Below are 14,933 nucleotides of genomic sequence, written 5' to 3'. Positions count from 1 at the left end.
AATATTAATGATTTCTGTGTAAAAGGAAATTGGCCTCAACTCAATGAACTAATTACTGTTTTGGTTTGAAAAATTTAGTGTTTATTTCCTCCAAAAAACTGTTCTTACTCAGATTTTATACCCACTAATTCAGATATCAGTATTCAAACCACCGTTCAAAACAATTACACAGTGGTAGTGCTTACAGAATCACTATATATATATATATATCTCCTTTCCTTATTATCTGCTTTAGGTCTTCCTATTCATCATCTTCCTTCCTATCCTACCTTCTTTTTCCTTTGTTAGGCATTCATTTCCACAATTCTTGACCGATCCTCCATATTTTCTTCCATTACCTTGGCCACAAAGGGATGTCTCATTATCACTGCTTACAGTAGCAGAAAAATAGAAACAACCCTTTGTTTCTAAAACTAAAGAAATAGTTAAATTGTCATACATTTATATATGTTACTGTTATAAATACCAGGTACTGTCAAAAAGTAGACTACTCAGTCATTTGGAAAGACATAAATAGAAAATTATTAAATGAAAAAATAGGTTGTGAACAATATATTATGTATAGCACTTTTATATTGAAATATATTTGTGTATTAACTTATACATTAAGAGTGACAGATATTCATCAGAATGTTAATGTTAATTATTTCTGTGCTTGATTTTAAGTTTCCCCTTTTTTGGTTCTCTGTGTTTTCTAATTTATCTACAGCGACTATATATTATTGCATAATATGAAGCTATCCTAGAATCCTGTTTCTAGTGATACTACTTTCAGGAAAAAAAAAAGAATAATTTTTTTTCATTTATTAACTTGGTGTGATGATATGAATATGTAAATAATGAATATTAATAGGGACTTCTTAAAAAGTATGTTTCTAGCAATGCAATACAACCTTATGTCCTCCTAATTTAATATTACGTTGTGGTTACAAAAGTTTAGTTTCTTTTTTTAGGTATGAAAATTTTGAGGATCCCATGGGAACTATTGATAAATTTCATTATGGTACTCACTATTCAAATTCTGCTGGGGTTATGCACTATCTTATTCGTACAGAACCATTCACCACCCTCCACATCCAGCTTCAGAGTGGAAGGTATGTTTTGGGTAAATAAGCTATTTTCTTAATACTACATGTTAGCATTGAAAACTCTTTGCCTTCATGTCATGTACTGTATAACAGGGCCTTATCTTTTTTATTCTCCTCTATTAGGTTTTGATTAATTTAAAAGCCTCTAAACAAAAACAGCCAAACTAGTTTGAGAATGGGTCACTCCAATTGACTTACACAAATGACCTTTAAGGAGAATTCCTTTTTACTGTTATCTAGTGTAACTTTGTGATTCTTACTGGTTTTAGGAACCTGCCAGAGATTTAGAGTTTGAACTGATTTAGACCTAGATCCATGACATCTGCCAGAGATTTAAATCTAACCAATGCATATGTAGTCCTCTTTAAAATATTTATTAAAGAATAAAAATAAGGAGGAATGAGGGGCTCTTACATAATCCACACAGGTCTGTGATGCCTTTGTATTATCATATTACCTGTCAGAGTTATAACTTACTATGTTTCACACTTTCTTAATAATCCTAAAGAAACAAACTTCTTTATGAGTCCTCAGTTTTCCAGTGTATCCTCTCTATAGCTCCCTACTTAATCGCATTTTATCTCCGCGTTGCCTTATTCTTTAACATTACTATTTCACCTTTCCTATGCACCCAATCGAGCTATATAAACATTGCCTATTCTACTCTCTTGGCATATAATTTTTATCTCTCAAAATTACCCTTACCTCCTGTCTTTAGTACAGTAAGCCTTGGCTTTCAAGAAGAGACTCTGTCCCCATGATCACATTAACCATCTCCAAATGTTACATATACATGATAGTAGGTAATTTTCACCCCATTAAAGTATAACTGGGTCTTTTCAGCTTTTAATGATTTTAACAATAAGTGATTTTATTGCAAAGCTTCAGAAATAGATTCTGTGCTTCAAAAGACACCATCAAGAAAGGAAAAGGACAACCCATTCAGAGGGAGAAAATATTTATAGGTTGTATATCTGATAAGGGACTTGTATTTAGAAGTCTATAATACAGTAACCCTTAAAATGCAATAATAGACAACCCAGTTAAAAACTGAACAAAGGATCTGAATGGATATTTCTCCAAAGAAGATATACAAATGTCCAAGAAACATATGAAAAGATGCTCAATATTATTAGTCATCCGGGAAATTCAAATCAAAACCAAATTGAGATACCTCTTCACACCTCAAAGGATGGCGATAAAAAATACAGATAATATCTAGTATTGATGAGCATGTTAAGAAGCTGGAACCCTTATGTACTGCCTGTGAAAATGAAAAATGCTGTAGCCTCTGTGGAAAACAGTCTGGCAGTTCTTTAAAGGGTTAAACATAAAATTATCATATGACCTAGTAATTCCACTCCTAGCTATATATCCAAAATAAATGAAGACATATGTTCATACAAAAACTTGTAGACAGGTGTACATAGCAGCATTATTTGTAATAGCCAAAAAGTAAAAACAACCCAAAGGTTGTTTGTCTGTCTGTCAGGTGATAAAGGAATAAATAAAATGTAGTATATCTGTACAACAGGAATATTATTTGGCCATGAGTAGATAAAAGGAATGAAAGATAGATATATGTTGCGACATGAATGATCCTCAAAAACAGTATGCTAAATGTAATAAGGCAGACATAAAAAGCCACATATTGTATGATTTACATGAAGCGTCCCAAAGAGACAAATCCATAGAGACAGAAAGTAGATTAGTAGTTGCCAGCGAGTAGAGATAGAGTGGATGGTGAGTGACTGCTAATAGATACAGGGTTTCTTTTGGGAGTGATGAAAATGTTCTAAATTTGATTGTGGTGATTGTTGCAGAACTCATGAATATACTGAAAATCATTGAATTGTGAATTATATGTAAATTATATCTCAGGAAAGCTGTTCTCCCTTACCCAAACAAAAAATTCTACCATTAAAACTATGTCTCCTTAAATGTATAGTGATTAACATAACAATAAACATTTTTAAAAAACCTATATCTCCTTAAATTTGGATACACCATTATTAGACTTTATTGATGACCCAATCATTGACTGTAATTAAATTCAGAGTTCTGCTAAGTTCAGCTCCACCTTAAACCAAGATTGGTAGGCATAAAAAGAGTCAAAATAGTCATCAGTGTCATTTAGTAAGTCATTACTAGGTAAATCCAGGAAAACAATATCAAAGGTGATGAAACAGGAGGGTTTATGCTTTTTATGAATAAAACAATACATAAAAACAGTGTAATAAAATTGTAACATGACTACTTGACCTTCTTTCAATTATCATAGGCCTGTGGTGGAACTTAAAATAAGATAATAGTATATGCAAGTAAAATATAAAAAGCTTTAGCCACAGAACTATTTCCCTAACTTACCCTCTGGTTTTTAGCAGAAGATTTTGCAAAGGTGTTTATGTATAGAGGATTAAATCAGCAGCATTCCTATGGATCTATTAATCATGTGTATTAACAATGATATTTAAATTCTGTGATTCTAAAATATCCAAATAACACTCTCGGTAATGAATTTTACTCAGCAAAAATTAGGCCTATCTTTAAAAGTCTCTTAGGGTTACATTTAATTACTTGAAAATTTTCTCTGGTGTGATTTGGTTTTCAGCTCTTTTAACTAAAATGATACTAGTGATTAAAGTTACAGTATTTAGTTCCTGGCAACAACATTTGAAAGATAGATTATCATAAGGAAAAACAAATTGTGTTTTTATTTTATTTTATTTGAAAGAATTTATTTATTTATTTGACAGAGAGGAGAGAGAGGACGCACAAGCAGGGGTCCCGGAGAGGGAGAAGCAGGTTTCCTGCTGAGCAGGGTGCCCGAGACGGGGCTCCATCCCGGGACTCCGGGATCATGACCTGAGCTGAAGGCAGACACTTAACTGACTGGGCCACGCAGGTGCCTCCCAAATTGTGTTTTTAGACATTAAGAGAAAGATTAATGAAAGAGAAACTAGTCATTAGGAAACCTGAAGGAGGTGTAAGGTTTGTTTCATGGCTGTTCTTGCTGTCCTTAAGTACTCACTGTTCTCTGTCAATCTCCATGTGCAGGTTTGACTGTGCAGATCGACAGTTCCATTCCATCCCTGCCACATGGCAGGCTCTCATGGACAACCCATATGATGTGAAGGAACTTATTCCTGAATTCTTCTATTTCCCAGAGTTTTTGGAAAATCAAAATCGTAAGAAATAAGAGATTAAAAATTTTGACTCAACAGGTCCCAGTGAAGGATCTTGAAAAATACCTTTCAGGATATTGTTGTGATATTCTATAGATTATTTAAGGTTCATTCTGTTTGTGCACTGTTCACTGATAGGGTTTGACTGATGCCCAGATGTAGTCTTACTTTTCCAGGGAAGTGCTGTGGTGAACCATGATAAATGAGTCAAATTTGAATTGGTGAGAGAATTCAGAGTATAGTGTTTCCTAGAAAGCAAAAATGGCCATATGCTGTTTCAGCCATATATCTATCCACTTAGGCTAAAAGTGTTTGAGTTAGGGGTGGGAAGAAAAAAAAAGTGTTTGAGTTAGGTAAGATGAGGATTTAGACCAGGGGTTTGCAGACTATAAGTCGTGGGTGAGATCCACAGGGTGTAAACTCATTTGTTTATAAATAAAATTTTGTTGGAACACAGCCAAGCCAATTCATCTACATATAGATTGTGGCTGCTTTCATAGCATAACAGCGTATTTGAGTAGTTGCAACAGAGACCAGGGGGTTAAAAAGCAAAAAATATTTATTCTTTGACACTTTATAGAAAAAGTTGGCTGACTCCTGATTTAGAGCAGAAGGGAGGAGGCAAATTGAAATTAATGACAGGGTATAAGTTACCACAATATTTGAAAAATCATACTAGGTTTTTGAAGTAGAGAATTATGGAGCCAAAGAAGTCTTTAAAAATATCCAAATACTTCCTCTATGAAGTAATTTTAGATTTATTTTTAAGCACAGTAAGAAAATGACAAGATTGTTAATACCAGGGTTCTTAAGGGAAATTACAGTGTCAGTGGACCATTACCAACTTCTTTTTCCTCCCCTAGTATGAAGTATTAATGTCTGACCCTTTGCTTCTTCAGTAGAGTTGTTTGCCATACTAGGGAGAGCATATCCAGGGCTTTATGTCCTCTGATCATACACTCTAGGACATGCTGTTGGAGGCAGGGCATCTGATTTCTCAGAGTAAGGCATTTAAAATCGATCACTTTCAGGGGTACCTGGGTAGCTCAGATGGTTAAGCGTCTGCCTTCAGCTCAGGTCTGATCCCAGGGTCCTGGGATCAAGCCCCTCATCGGGCTCCTGGCTCAGCAGGGAGCCTGCTTCTCCCTCTCTCCCTGCTTCTCCCCCTGCTCATGCTCTCTCTCTCTCTGTATCTCTGTGTCTCAAATGAATAAATAATCTTTAAAAAATAAATAAATAAAATAAAATTGGTCACTTTCAGAGAATCAAACTAATCTATTGATGGACTCTGATCCTAGACTCTTAGCCATAGAACTGGAGCCTCCAAAGCAGGGTGTCTGGGCTAGGAGGATGAGCAGATTAAATTTGGACACAGAAGTTAAGATACTCTTAGTTTGACAATTTCTGATGTTCGCTAGAGCAAGTTGCTGTCTTGCACTGCTGTCCTGCTGGCTTCCTTTTCTAATTGTATATTGCTTTGTTTGAAATGAGTTAGGTGGGAGAAAGCAAAGTATATTACTTAGAATGTCAATGAATATTAATTAGTAAAACAAATATTAATAAAACCAACTCAAAATTGGGCAGGAAAATTTTAGTATTTTCCACAATGAAAATCCTAAGGTATCGTAGTATTCAGGTAGCTTAACAACATCATCAAAGCCAAGTTCTGTCTGTATTTTCATTCTGCTGTTCTAAGTGTTTGGGCTTTGTCCTTGGCTCCTTCCCTCTCATGGTTACAAATGACTGAAGCATTTCTAGTCTTCATAGACAGATACAGTAGTATCTTAGAAAGAAGTGGATTGTTAATTCTTTGTGTCATTTCTTAAGAGTGAGAAATCCTTTCCTATAACCTCTCCTCATTGTCCTTACACCAGTCAGCCTGCTACAGGCATAAAATAAAGCACAAGGATAGATACTTGAATAAAATCAAGGTTTTGTTACCAAATAAGAAGGGATGGCTATCAGGTTGGTAACAATGTCTGTTACACAGTAGTTTCATTAACAAAGCCACAGGCCCTATGCATCCTGTCATTCTATGACATTCAAACCTCTCTATTCAGCTTTGGGACACACTGATATTTTAAGGCAGCTTCTTTCACGAAGGTCTTTTATATTAACACTTTTCTCTTTCCATGCTATATAAACAAGAAAACCTCATCTTTGGGACAATTTTGTCAAAATACTATATTTTAACTATATGAGAAAATCTTTATGATATCAGTATCTACTTAGAAGAATGGTATACAAATATATATTTTTTATTATGACAAATGCAATACTTCCATTGAGTGAATTTAAAGTATAAGTTACACCAAAAAGCGCTAAGGAGCTGTATTTTGTAAATTAACCATTAGAAGGACTATATTAATTATTTTTAATGTAAGAAGAATACTGAATATTGCATTTTTGTTTAGATTAAGATTTTGGTCATCCCCACTTCTCAACCAAAAATCAATTATTAATCTGATTTACTTTGTAATAACTAATTTGAAAGTATTTTATTTTCATCTACCTTTTTAATCAACTGATAAAATGCATTTCAATATAAGAATTATTTTTACCTGTTCAGTAAATTTAGATCAAGAAGGGAACTTGGTTCTCACCTTTTAGAGTAGAAAAGAAGCCTCAGTTTTGCTAAGGATTGTGCCCTTATACTTGTTTTACTTGATTTATTTAAATCTAAAATGATTTGATGCATTTATCTTTTGTTTGTCTTAGAATTTAACTTGGGTTGTCTACAAGTTTCCAAAGAAGTAGTAAATGATGTCATTCTCCCCAAATGGTCTAAGTCAGCTGAAGATTTCATCTATAAACATAGGAAAGCTCTGGTAAGACTTTTGTGTTTATTTTTATTTATTTATTTATTTATTTAATTTATTTATTTTATTTATTTTATTTATTTTATTTATTTTCAATGATTTTATTTATTTATTAGAGAGGGAGCACAAGTAGGCAGAGCAGCAGGCAGAGGGAGAGGGAGAAGCAGGCTCTCTGCTGAGCAAGGAGCCCAGTGCGGGGCTCTATCCCAGGACGCTGGGATCATGATCTGAGCCGAAGGCAGCCGCTTAACCGACTGAGCCACGCAGGCACCTCAGATTTTTGTGTTTATTTATTAGATTACTAAGATAGAGATGCATGTGTTTTCTAGAGAATAGATTAATATATATCTGGCTCTTAATTATTTTTCTAGATTAATTTGTCATCTGTTATGTATACCATTGTAGAGAGTATAATATAGTAATTTATTTTGAGGTTATGAATCTTCTGATACAGTAAGAATATGGTATAGTCCCAAGGATATATAGCAAAAAGTACATATATATATTTATATATATATATATATATTCAGTTCTATAAGATAACTGCCTTTTGTATTTCAAACTATTCCAACCACCAAGCTGGTGTCGTTTGGTGTTTTGCAGTTCCCACTTGTTTCAAATCTAACAAGGATGAGGGGCTCCTAGGTAGCTTGGTCGGTTAAGTGTCCAACTCTTGATTTCACCTCAGGTCATGATCTCAGGGTCCTGGGATTAAGCCCCTTATCAGGCTACGTGCTTAGTGTGGAATCTGCTTGAGATTCTCTCTCGCTCCCTCTTCCTTTTCCCCTCCCCCAGCTTGTGCTTGTGCTCTCTTTCTTTCTCAAATAAAGAAATAAAATCTTTAAAAAAAAAAATCTAACAAGGTTCAGTACATTTTTGTTTTCTCTGAAGGATTTCAGTAAGTTTTTAATATGACTGCTAAATCCTAAATTCCACTTTAAAAAAATGTTAGTTTTTAGCTGAATTTCCAGTTTGGGATTAAAAGAGTAGTGAGAGTTAAACACTGATACTGTGTCATTTTGTAAATGATGCGTTTTTTTCCCCCTACAATAATAGTCCACTTAGTTCTCTATCTAAACTGAAATGTTTCCGAGTCTGAAACTAATTAGGCCAATACTTGGAAACGTTCCTTGTCATTAGTATATAGTATGTCAAATTTATAAAATTCAGGATTAGATCATGCAGTAACACTATGCATGAATAAGGAATTGGAAAAAACATTAAGCAACTCAGAAAAAAATCTGTTACTTATTAGCTAGCCAGGAACTTCTCAGACGCATTCCTCTGTATTATCTATGACATGAAGTGTAGGGGTCCAGGCTTTTAGGAAGACATGCTCCTTATATTAATATTAGAAGCTTGTGTTTCAGTTATGTATTGCTGTGCAATAAACTATCCAAAATTTAGTGGCTTAAAATTTAGTCATGGGCGCCTGGGTGGTTCAGATGGTTGGGCATCTGCCTTCGGCTCAGGTCATGATCCCAGGGTCCTGGGATTGGGTCCCGCAACGGGCTCCCTGCTCCTTGGGAGCCTGCTTCTCCCTCTGCCTCTCTCTCTCTCTCTCTCATGAATATATAAATAAAATCTTTAAAAAAAAATTTAGTCATTTTATTATCTCTCACAGTTCTGTGAATTAACTGGTCTCAACTGAGCAGTTCTCGTCTTGCTTGAGATTCTCATGCCCTTGCAGTCATAGCAGTTGAGGTTGGAGTCGTCTGGAAGCTGCATTGAGTGAGACAGTGCAATGCTGGGTTTTTCTTCCTTCCCATGTAATCTCAGGATATCTCCTCTTCATGTGGTCTCTCTAGCTAGGTAGTCAGACATGTACATGTCTACAGCTCAGGAAGGAGTACAAAATTAGAAGCTTCCATGCTTTCTTAAGGCTTAAGCCTGTGAACGGTCACAGCACTTGTGTCACCTTATCAGAGTCATACAGTAATAGGATCAGTGCAGATTCAAGAGGAGGGAAGGTAAACCCATCTCTCAGTGGTGGGAGGTTGCAAAAAAGAATTTGCAGCCATCTTTAATCCTCCACATACAGTCTGCCCTCTGACTACAAATTATTTGCATTCCTCTTACATGCAAAATGTACATACTTCCTCTCAAGATCCTCCCAAAGTCTCATGTCAGGGACCTTTAAGTAAGGGATCTGCAAACTTTTTTTTTTTTAAAGATTTAATTTATTTAACAGAGAGAGACACAGCGAGAGAGGGAACACAATGTGCAGGGGGAGTGGGAGAGGGATGCGGGGCTTGATCCCAGGATGACCTGAGCCGAAGGCAGACGCTTAACCGACTGAGCCACCTGGTACCCTTGCAAACTTTTTCTGCAGAGGACCAGGTAGTAAATATTTTCGCTGGCTTTAAGGTCTGTGTCAAAATTCTGCCATTATAATGCAAAAGAAAATGGATGTGGCTTTGTTGTACTACTCTACAAATCTGGAGCTAGTAAAATTTGGCCCACAAGCAATAAGTAGTTTGCTGATCCATGCCTCATGAAGGCATGAGGTCTGAAGTCCAGAATCTTGTTAGTAATCTAAATTAAATCCATGTGGGCATAAAACTACTCAGGTTTGTCTGCTCTTGCATCTGAAGACTGTGGAGTAGAGAAACAGGTTATCTGTCCCCACATAACAACAGTGGTATGACAGAGACAGAAGAACTATCATAGACACTCTCATTCAAAAGGGAGATTAGAAGGGGTGCCTGGCTAGCTCAGTCCATAGAGCATGTGACTCTTGATCTCTTGGTTCATGAGTTTGAGCCCCATGTTGGGCATAGAATTTAATTTAAAAAGGCAGGGGAAAGAAAAACAAGAGGTACCTAGCAGTAACTGGTTTATGACAATTCAGAATTCCAGCAGGGACATGCTTTCAGTTCTATCATTAGGGCCCAGTGCTATTCCCTAAGAGTGATTCTCTGTGGCTATTTTGTTTTACCCTTTGGCTCTTAGCTTCCTGCTTTGAGTCATTGTTTCTTTTACATAAAAAAAAAAAAGCGTGAGTATCTTTGTCAGCCTCTTACCTAACCACAATAAATTGAAAGCCAGAGGTCTCTCATCCTTTTCGAAGTTTGTCTCTTTCACTCTGAAGTAACTGAACTAATACAATATCTTTTAAATTTTTCTGGGTTTCTTATGCATCAACTTTATTGGATAAAAACCATTTCACATTACTTTAGAATCTAAACAGCCTCTTATCTCCTTTGGGCCCAGTGGGAGGCTACTGTGGAAAAATTAAAATTCTTAAGATGTTCTATTTTCTAGTTGAGTGGGTCTGTGCAGCACAACCTTAAATCTTTGAAGTCTCAGCAGATTGCTTCACAGCCACACTCTTGAACTAAACTTTCGCCTGAGGCCGTTATTTTACTGGTGACACTCTGATCATTGACCTTGGCCATTTCTCACTTAGAGAGTCTTTGCTCTCTAGTATCCTGGGAATGAGAAATAATTTTATTTGGAACCCAGCAAGACCTGCTCCTTTATATTTTTTTAAAGGTATGATTAAAACCTAAATAGCTTTTTTTTTTTAAGATTTTTATTTATTTATTTGAGAGAGAGAGACAGAGCGACAGGAAGCATGATCAGGGAGGAGAGAGAGCAGCAGGCTCCCCACTGAGCAGGGAGCCAGTACTGGAGCAGGACCCTAGGATCATGACCTGAGCCGAAGGCAGACGCTCAACCCACTGAGCCACCCAGGTGCCCCATGAATAGTTCTTTTTTTTTTTTTTTTTAAGATTTTACTTATTTTTCAACAGAGAGAGACAGGGAGAGAGGGAACACAAGCAGGGGGAGTGGGAGAGGGAGAAGCAGGCTTCCTGCTGAGCAGGGAGCCCGATGCAGGACTCCATCCCAGGACCCTGGGATCATGACCTGAGCTGAAGGCAAACGCTTAATGACTGAGCCACCCAGGCGCCCAATAGTTCTTTTTTTAAATTCATCTTACTCCTTCCAGACTTTATCACATGCAGATAAAAGATCTAATTAGCAGTAAAATCTCCATCCCCAGATAACACCCACGTGCTCATCACAACAAATGCACTCCTTAATCCCCATCACCTATTTAACCCCTCCCCCCACCCATTGTGTGGAAATGTTGAATCACTATGTTGTATACCAGAATCTAATATTACACTGTATATTAACCAACTGGAATTAAAATAGAAACAAAAAAAAATCTCTATCCCCAGATTCATGAGTTGATTAGGTATTCTTTCTATCTTTGATGTAACTAAACTTGAGCCCCTTTTCTACTGTCTCCAATAACAATTCCCATACTGTTTTCAAACCACCACTAACAGGCTTCAGGAGGTCCTTCAAGCCTCTGCCTTCCACACAGTCCACCTTCTTAGTGGGGTTGTGTCAGGTCAGGTAGGTTGGAGGGAGTGATTTTCAGCCACCTTTAATCAATCCCAACTGGTTTGTTTCTTTGAATTGAATTTCTAGATAGCTATTTCAGTGGAAATTTCACAGCAAATATATATCCATAGCCATTATTAAGTATTTTGTTGTTGGTATTTAGGCTATTAGAATACTTGAGTTATTTTCTTTACCCATTAGTTAAGAGTTGTATATGTATTATTAAATATTAATAAATGGGGTGCCTGGGTGGCTTAGTCGTTAAGTGTCTGCCTTCAGCTCAGGTCATGATCCTGGGGTCCTGGGATCGAATCCCGCATTGGGCTCCCTGCTCCGCAGGAAGCCTGCTTCTCCCACTACCCCTCCCCCTGCTTGTATTCCTTCTCCCGCTGTGTTTCTCTCTGTTAAATAAATAAATAAAATCTTCAAAAAAATAAATATTAATAAATATGTCTACATTATACTCGATAGAATATATCCAAAATATGTGGTAGATACTGATTAAATGTTTGACATGATTTTGAGATAATTTTATTAACAGTGGTAAGATTTGTGTGTGGAAATGCTTAATTTTTCTCTCACTTTTTAAAGGACCAATATTTACATTGTAGTTGGAAGGTATCTTTATATTATTTGTTCTTTTTCTAGGAGTCTGAATATGTTTCTGCTCATCTTCATGAATGGATAGATCTGATTTTTGGCTATAAACAGAGGGGGCCAGCGGCAGTGGAAGCACTCAATGTTTTCTATTACTGTAGTTATGAAGGTATAAGCCTATATACGTTTTATCTTACATTTAATCGATGTTTATACATGATATTTTGGTCATGAGAAGACTACATTTAAAAATAGTTTTAATGATCTTTTCTATTTGAAATATTAAAAGACTGATGTGTGTTTTTTTTATTAAATAGTAGTTAAGAGTATATATGCAAATCTTCACTTTTCAGTGAAGGAAACCATCAACAAAACAAAAAGGCAACCTACTCAGTGGGAGAAGATATTTGCAAGTGATACATACAATAAGGGGTTAATATCCAAAATATATAAAGAATTTATACAACTCAACACCAAAAAAACAATCCGATTTTAAAAATGGCCAGAGGATCTGGAGAGACATTCTTCCAAAGAAGACGTACAGATGACCAACAGACACATGCAAAGATGCTCAGCATCATTCATCATCGGGGAAATGCAAATCAAAACCACAGTGAGAAATCACCTTATGCCTGTCAGAATGGCTAAAATAAAAACATAAGAAATAACAAGTGTTAGCAAGGATATGGAGAAAAAAGAACCCTTGTACACTTAGTGCAGCCGCTGTGAAAAACAGTATGGAAGTTCTTCAAAAAATTAAAAATAGAAGTATGCTGTGATCCAGTAATTCCACTACTGGACATTTACCCCAAGAATATGAAAACAGTAATTTGAAAAGATCTATGTATCCCTTTGTTTATGGCAGCATTACTTACAGTAGTCAAGATACGGAAGCAACCAGTGTCCATTGAAAGATGAATGGATAAAGAAGATGTGAGATACACACACACACACACACACACACACAATGGAACATTACTCAGCCATAAAAAAGAATGTGATCCTGTCATTTGTGACAGCATGGATGGACCTAGAGGCTGTAATGCTAAGAGACATAAATCAGAGAAAGACAAATACCATATGATTTCACTCATATGTGGAATTTAAGAAACAAAACAAATGAGTAAAGGGGGAGAAAAAAGACAAACCAAGAAGTACACTCTTAACTATAGAGAACAAACTGATGATTGTGGTGGGGGGTGGGGGAGGAGTTAAATAGATGATGGGGATTAAGTAGTGCACTTGTCTTGATGAGCAACAGGTCATGTATGGAATTGATGAATTACTATGTTGTATACCTGAAACTAATATTATACTGTGTTAACTGGAATTTAAGTAAAACTTAAAAAAAAAATAACTGTTAGAATTTAAAAATGATGTAAATAAGTTCTAACAACAAACGAAGAAAGAAAAAAACAAAAAACAGACTTTTATTTTTTTCTTTTTAAGATTTTATTTATTTGACAGAGAGAGATAGCGAGAGCAGGAACACAAGCAGGGGGAGTGGGAGAGGGAGAAGCAGGCTTCCTGCTGAGCAGGGAGCCCAATGCCAGGCCTGATCCCAAGACCCTGGGATCATGACCTGAGCCAAAGGCAGACGCCCAATGACTGAGCCACCCAGGCGCCCCAAAAGACAGACTCTTAAATCCAGAGAACAAACTAATGGTTGCCAGAGGGGAGGTAGGTGCAGAGAAGACTGAAAGGGGATTAAAAAAAAAGTATATATGCAAATCTAATTATAAATGTCAGTTATTGGTGGCATAAAAGTTTTTGATTACTGGCCCTTAGTGTCCTATTCAGTCAGGTCCTACAATAAGTGCAAAGAAGACCTTTAATATTACAAATAACAAACTCTTCAAATGGTAAAATAAGGTGACATCATTCTAATATTTAGCTCGGGATCAAGAACATTTTCTGAAGGCTTTGAAAGCCTTAAGAAGTAGTTTTTTTCTAATCCTTCAGTAGTAAAGATTGTGAATAGTGTGAATTTATGTGAACTTGAGCAGAGTCCACATGCCTTTTGGTAAACAGACAAGTATGTTTTTGCGTTGCCATATTCATTTGATAATAGTTCTGTAGAGAGGTAATATGCATGGTGGTTATGAGCATAGGCTTTGAAATCCAACTTAGCTAACTTGGCCACTTACTAACCATATCATGTACGGTTGGGTATAATCAGTTAACCAGAATATCACCTTTCCCAGTATTTGTTAGATAAGCAGTAACTTAACAGTATTTTGTGTGGTTATTACACTTGTTTCAGCTTGATTATCATGAAGACAACAATTAGGTGTACTGTGAAATAGTTTGTACGTTTTCAAGAGAAACTTTTATGTACTATCAGTTAACTTTTGTTTAAAATATTTTTGTTCTAAATAATGGATGGAATTTATTTTTAGACATATTTAATGTTTGAAGTCACTGTTTTTTTAAAAATTGCCTCTTGGGGTGCCTGGATGGCTCAATTGTTAAGCGTCCAACTCTTCATTTCAGCTCAGGTCATGATCTCAGGCTCATGGGATTAAGCCCTGAGTTGGGTTCCACACTCAGCGTGGAGTCAGCTTGTCCCTCTCCCTCTGCTCCTTTTCTGCCCCCGACTCCACTCGTGTTCTCATGTGCTCTCTTGCTCTCTTAAATAAATAAAATAAATAAATAAATAAATAAATAAATAAATAAATAAAGGGCGCCTGGGTGGCTCAGTCGTTAAGCGTCTGCCTTCTGCTCAGGTCATGGTCCCAGGGTCCTGGGATCATGCCCCGCATCGGGCTCCCTGCTCCGTGGGAAGCCTGCTTCTCCCTCTCCCACTCCCCCTACTTCGGTACCCTCTCTCGCTGTGTCTCTCTCTGTCAAATAAATAAATAAAATCTTTAAAAAATAAAATAAACATC

The 14,933-nt window shown here is 36.4% G+C and overlaps 1 protein-coding gene across 1 annotated transcript in view; it reads left to right on the top strand.

Moving 5' to 3' along the window:
* The window catches only part of NBEAL1 (neurobeachin like 1), a 184,638-nt gene that overhangs the window by 133,616 nt on the left and 36,089 nt on the right, over window positions 1-14,933 (top strand). Inside the window, exons 41-44 of the mRNA XM_088021587.1 lie at window positions 954-1,094; window positions 4,146-4,276; window positions 6,992-7,101; window positions 12,097-12,214. Coding sequence (XP_087877713.1) covers window positions 954-1,094; window positions 4,146-4,276; window positions 6,992-7,101; window positions 12,097-12,214 — 500 coding nt within the window. The remainder of the gene's footprint in view (window positions 1-953; window positions 1,095-4,145; window positions 4,277-6,991; window positions 7,102-12,096; window positions 12,215-14,933) is intronic.

This window comes from Eumetopias jubatus, unplaced genomic scaffold (assembly GCF_037043125.1).
Source record: "Eumetopias jubatus isolate StellerSeaLion01/CBP00866 unplaced genomic scaffold, mEumJub1_p1.0 scaffold_3, whole genome shotgun sequence".
NCBI lineage: Eukaryota > Metazoa > Chordata > Mammalia > Carnivora > Otariidae > Eumetopias > Eumetopias jubatus.
This window is presented reverse-complemented; position numbering and strand designations above follow the sequence as displayed.